The following is a 6,000-nucleotide window of genomic DNA, read 5'->3' as shown; positions in this document are numbered from 1 at the left end:
TAAGCAAAAATAAAGTACTGTTTACCTTTCTAAAATATTTGGGAAAAAAAGGCGAATAGACAACATAAAATTTCTCAATCATTTTTGTTTGAGGAATATTAAAAAAGCCATAATTCCTCCTAAAAGTTCAATTAAAAACAAATGCCCCTTCATGACAAAGCTTCTGTGAAATATTTTGCTGAAAACCTGGTTGCATCGCATTGCGATGTTCCTTGTTATCTATTTGTTATTGGTAAAGATTAATTACTCGTTTGAGAACATGTACCGGCAAATTCAGCCTAACTAGATCTTCGAACTAAGATTTTATATATGAGTTTACCTGAAAACTGGCCTTGGTAAATCACAGTGGACAACCATTCCTTTATATATAATTAAATGACTTTATCATAAAAATAAATATTCTCTTTTATTTAGTTTAATTATAAATTATACGACGAATATTATTTGTATATGTGTTTAATATGCAAACTATATTCGTAGTATAAGTTATTTTACATGATGCCAGAACTTATTAAACTCTAAGCCTAAATTAAGTAGATTAACAGTCAGGTGCCTAGATTATAATACGTGGTGTTTCGTGATTGAGTGATCACCTAAATGGACATTTCGTTATTTTTTGTATGTTGTTGATTTTCATGTCTGGTGAAGACTTATTAAAGTCGAAATTAGTAGAATATGTTGTGTTTTGATTTTTTACATTATAATGGTATAAGTAGTTATAAAATGTAAAACATTTATATATTTTATAAAATATGTTTTGAATTTAGAAATATTTAACATGAAAATATCATTAATTCTTAATGTAACATATTATTTATTTTATACTTCTGTTGGGAGGAAATTGTAAACACTTTCAGTTTTAAATTCAGTGACAAAGTATTCACATTATGTTGTCGTATACTAATGTTATCGTAATAAAATGGGCTAAAGAACTTTTTTTGTTTCAGATTACGCATGCCTCCAGATATCTTGATAACAGAAATGTAGTTTTATTTTCAAAATGATCCTTTAAACAATTTTAACTATACTGCATCGAGTAGCATCAAGTGGGTGAATCAATACTATAAACTCTTACCAATGTAAAGAGTGATAACGTTGTATTACCAATGCATTGCGTAACGGCTTATAATTTGAATTTTCTCCCTTTAATTGATGTTATACTTTTATTTAAAACACACTACTCATATTAAAACTGCTCAAGGATGTTATTCATTAAATTTATCAGACTTCATTAGAGATAATTTACTTCACACATGGTCAAATCAATATCTGCCCTTAAAACGCCTTTAACTGTTTCACTGTCCGCTGTTAATGCCAGCTATTGTCCCTTTTCAAGATTAATGTATTTTTCTGCTGGTCAAAAATGAGGAGAACCATCAATAACTTGTTAAATTAGCCAATGCAATCGCGCTGACCACTCCAATCGTTTTCCATTAGACACCAATGTATAAATAAACACTTAACGGCGGACAGTTATTGGCAAATATTTTGTTCACCTTAAATAACCTCTGTCCAGCGAAGGCCATATCGTTAGACGTTTACTGTACACTCGCTATGGCAAGAGGTTATGTGAGGTTAACTGACCATTGGCTATCAAGGGTTAAATGAGGACAAGGCCGCTCGGAATAAGATATGAGAAAAAAGTGAAAAGAAAATGTTTTAATTGGCGGTTATATAGGCGGGAAAGTTATCGTGTTAAGATTATATTGACAACATTTCTAATTAAATGATGGATTGAATGTAAATTGTACGCGAAATAAGGGCATTCACAATCAACGCGCTAAAAATGGGAAAATAAGCTAGTTAAATACATCATTGTCAATGCTGCATTTGCTATTAGAATGGTGCGGAATATTCTAAGAAGTTTCATTGGAAATTAGCGTAATTACAGTTTGCGCAATCTTATGTCCAGCTGTGAGTGGTTTCTAAGCCGATCATTGGATGTTACCTCTTCATACTCTATTTTTAGAAAGTTCTGCAAAGCGCCATACATACTTAAGTCATATATACAAGCACGGATTAGAAACAAAGAGATCTACAGCATTTTTGAAATTAACCTATTACCATACATGAAAAAGACTGAGTCATTTAGTTTAATAATAGTTATAATTCATGCATTGATGAACTACATCATTAACACATTCATATTTCTAAATCATTTCTGTATCATTTACTATTTGATTAAATTTCGTCTATGAAATAACAAACCATTAAAAACATGACTGAACAACTATAAATGATGTAATGATATAGACATATATGTAAATTGATATCTCTAAGACGAACAAAAGTTTCACCCAATGAAAAGACCACGATCTTCAAAAGCCAGGGTCATTTTACTGGCATCTCACAGCTTTTTAAGTGGTCCACGCTTCGTTTGGTCGAAGCGCAATATTAGACCAACATTTATAACGACACGACTTCTTTTTTACGGCTGAATATGCTACCACGTTCGAGTGATCATATTGGATAGTATGCGCTCAGCTAGCTTCAGAAAGGTTCACTGGTCAGAAACACAGTTCGCGGTGTGATAGAACTACATCTAAGCCAGTCGGGCGACGGCTAAACTTATAAAACTGTTTAATATTTGGGTTTTATTTTGGACTTGTTATCTGTAGTTATTCTTGAGACAGACTTTTTACTTGTATTTGTTAATTAGTCTAGGTCAGTGTCCACTCGATAGTTTATATGGATTTGTAAATAAAGTGTTTAAATCGACCGAAGTATACACACAACGAAGAACGCGGGGAGAAGAATATTATCCTTGTGTTTAATTGTATAACTTAATGTAACTGGGAATAAACATAAAATTTAATAAGATAAATGAATTGTGTGTTGTAGATGTATGAATCAACAAAAGACAGTACGTAAATCAAGTGTTGGGAACGGATATAATCGAGTGGTCAGTTTATTGAGTGACGAAAGTGACCTGAAATGAACCACTGCTCATCGGTCAGTGACCCAAAGGAAGAAGATAGTTATACCGAATAAGTAAAGAGATAACTTTCATTAGAAATTACTGACCACTGTTTAAGAGGGAAAAAGTGAATGATCGGCTACTTTAATGAATCTGGAGCGACTGTCCGCCATCTTGCCTGTCTTTGTCCAGACTATTTTGGCACAATTGAAGGTTTAATGTCTAGTTTCGAGTCATGTCACGCCGCAAACAAGGTCGGCCCCAACACCGACTGACCTTAGATTCCGGTAAGTAAAATTTGAACAACATTAATTAGCTAGAAATATTTCAAACGTTGCATTTCATCTACAGTTTTGACCTAGTTTTTACCTCGTCTGGTCACATCTCGTGTCCACAGTATATATAAGGCGGTAATATTAGATAGTATACATCTAAAATATGGCGGAAATGTCTGTTTGTTTGACTTGTATGTATATTAATAAAGGAATATTTTATATTTTGTTTATTAATATACCGAGAAAAGAGCGCTTGGTTTTTCATCATTATTTTTAATTACAATTTTTATGATATCAAATACGAAATTGTTATGCCTCCCAACAGTCCAAGAAAAAATATCAATAAGAAAAAGTGAGAAAGAAAAGACTAAAGTTCGTATTTTCTTAGTTTGATGGTTTAACCACGTGTAGAACTAGTTTCAAGTTGTCGTTAATAGTGTAAACACAACATTACGCCAAGTTACATGTATGTTTTTTGTAGAGCATGTACATTATTTGTGACTGAAGTTTATTTTATAAGGGAGGTGTATAATTATGTAAGATATTTGATTTTGATGATAAACTGAATTTCAAAATGCATATTTATTTCTAAAACAGTTTAAGTCATTGTTTAAAATCTTTTTTTTTGAAGTAAATCAATTCAATTTTAATGACAAAGTTTGTTTTGAGTTATTTCTTTTTGTTCCTCAGGGGATGATTTGTATATATGCATAATTTTCTTAATTCAATAGTTTGAAGATGAAGACAATTTTATATATATGTTGTTTTTGTCTATTGTTAAATATTTGAAAATATTGACTTCTTATTGCCTTTGCATCATTTTTTATTAATATTAAACTAATGATATCACTTTAAAGCTAATATAGGAGTGTATGATAATTTAAATGATATAAGAAATATTCTTACATTATTTGTTTAAAAAATAAGTCATCAAGTATTGCTATGATGTTAAAATGAATATGTTATGTCATTGGATTTAAAGAAACAATCAAAATATTGATGATTGGGATGTGTTAAACATCATACATACATTTTATAAAGGAATCAAGTTTAAAAATAGTAAACATTGTAATTTGAAATCATTTCTTCAATGCTTATTTTTGCTTTTGCATTGAGCAGTAACTTATTTTTTCCACAAATTATTTTAGAATTTTATTTTTGCCATGGGTCTCTTTTGCCATGGGATATTGGGATATATTTCTTTGCCAATTTAAAATGCATTTGAAATTATAATAAATATTAAATTTTATTGCAAAGAACTGTTTAAATAACAAAAGAAAGTGAAAATTTTTTCTAAATTTTTTTTCATGTAATAGAACACAAGTGCTAATATTCTTTATGGGTTACACTTATAAAATAATGTTTGGACAAAAAACATATTATTGCATAAAAGAAGTCAACAGATTCTTTAAAAGAAAAAAATCTTGAATTGCTGCAAAGTATTATATGCTGTTTTGTTCCTGATGTTGCTTATTTCTGTCATTTAATCTTACACTATTTTTTTCTATTCTATAGATTTTCTTATTATACTTAAGGTTTTTTCCTGTCTAAATTTTCTTAAAAAGAAGAACACCTTAATATTTATTTTTGCTCCTAATTATATTAAATTACATAAAACAGTTGTCCTTTTGGCCTGCCCTTTAGCCCAAAAAGAAAAATTAGAAAAATGTTATTGATTTATTTCTTTTTTAAATGCAACAAAAATATGTGTGTGTGTTATACATATTGAAAGGAATATCTGCTTTGTTGATATAAAATACTTGAAAAAAATCTGTAAATGTTTGAACCTTTTGGAATTCAGATATTATATTTTACTAAAATGTCTACAGTTAAAGTTACTTTTTAACATGTATATTATGATATATAATTTGCATCTTTATAATACATAATGCATACACTAAAAAGGAAGCATGCTTTATATAGGAAATAACAATAATAAATAACCATGATGATTGTTTATTGTTTATTTATTTCTTATCACTATACTATAAATAATTGTGGTGTGTTGTGTATTTTTTTTAAGATAAGTTAAAACAGAGAAAGATACTATGTAGTCAACTGATGCAGAAGTAATTGACAAATGATTCTAGAATATCACATACTCTGCTGTTTTCATAAAATATTCATAGTTTATAGGTGCTATTTTGGAAAGAGTTATTTCCCTTGATAATGATGTATATTAAATTTAAGAATATATTAATTGATCATCTGAAGAGACAGAGAAAATTCATGAAAATTTAAATAAGTACAAACTTTTAACTTTTAGTTATCTATCATTTATAAACAGCATTATTAAGTAAAATCAAACTTTACATTAATTGGCAAAAGTTGCATTTATAAAACTGTAAAACTGTGTCAACATCACTGTCTGCGAATAAAATGCTTTCAATTTAAAAAACATAATTATGAAGAATAATCTGTATGTATACCACATTCTACATTTGATACTGAAATAACACCTGCACAAATATGTGTTTAGGATATATAAATAAAATTTAAATACATATATAATAATATATTTAAACTTAATTGTGTGAAGTTTTATAATATCTAATATGCTTGTAGTAAAATTCTTCTAATTGTGATTAGTATCTTAACAGTAAAAGTGTGTGGTGGAAAAATCTGTTTTTGTCATAATTAAAGACTATACAAGTGATTATGAACATCTGTACTTAACTGATATATCTTATATAATGTCATTAAAACTTTTGTTGAAATATTTGATATTCTAAAATTTAACTTGTTATAACCAGTCAGATATAGAAGTTCTGGAAACATGTTTCAGGCTATAGTATTAAAGAGAGTAAA

General features: G+C 28.8%; 1 protein-coding gene across 1 annotated transcript in view; it reads left to right on the top strand.

Moving 5' to 3' along the window:
• Positions 1-1,909: 1,909 nt before the first annotated feature.
• Positions 1,910-6,000, top strand: part of LOC132715712 (B-cell lymphoma/leukemia 11A-like) — a 111,315-nt gene continuing 107,224 nt past the window's right edge. The window contains exon 1 of the mRNA XM_060698773.1: positions 1,910-3,204. Within this exon, the coding sequence (XP_060554756.1) occupies positions 3,153-3,204 (52 nt within the window). The 5' untranslated portion in view covers positions 1,910-3,152. The remainder of the gene's footprint in view (positions 3,205-6,000) is intronic.

The sequence above is a fragment of the Ruditapes philippinarum genome, unplaced genomic scaffold (assembly GCF_026571515.1).
Source record: "Ruditapes philippinarum isolate M1 unplaced genomic scaffold, ASM2657151v2 ctg456_1_1_1_1, whole genome shotgun sequence".
NCBI lineage: Eukaryota > Metazoa > Mollusca > Bivalvia > Venerida > Veneridae > Ruditapes > Ruditapes philippinarum.
This window is presented reverse-complemented; position numbering and strand designations above follow the sequence as displayed.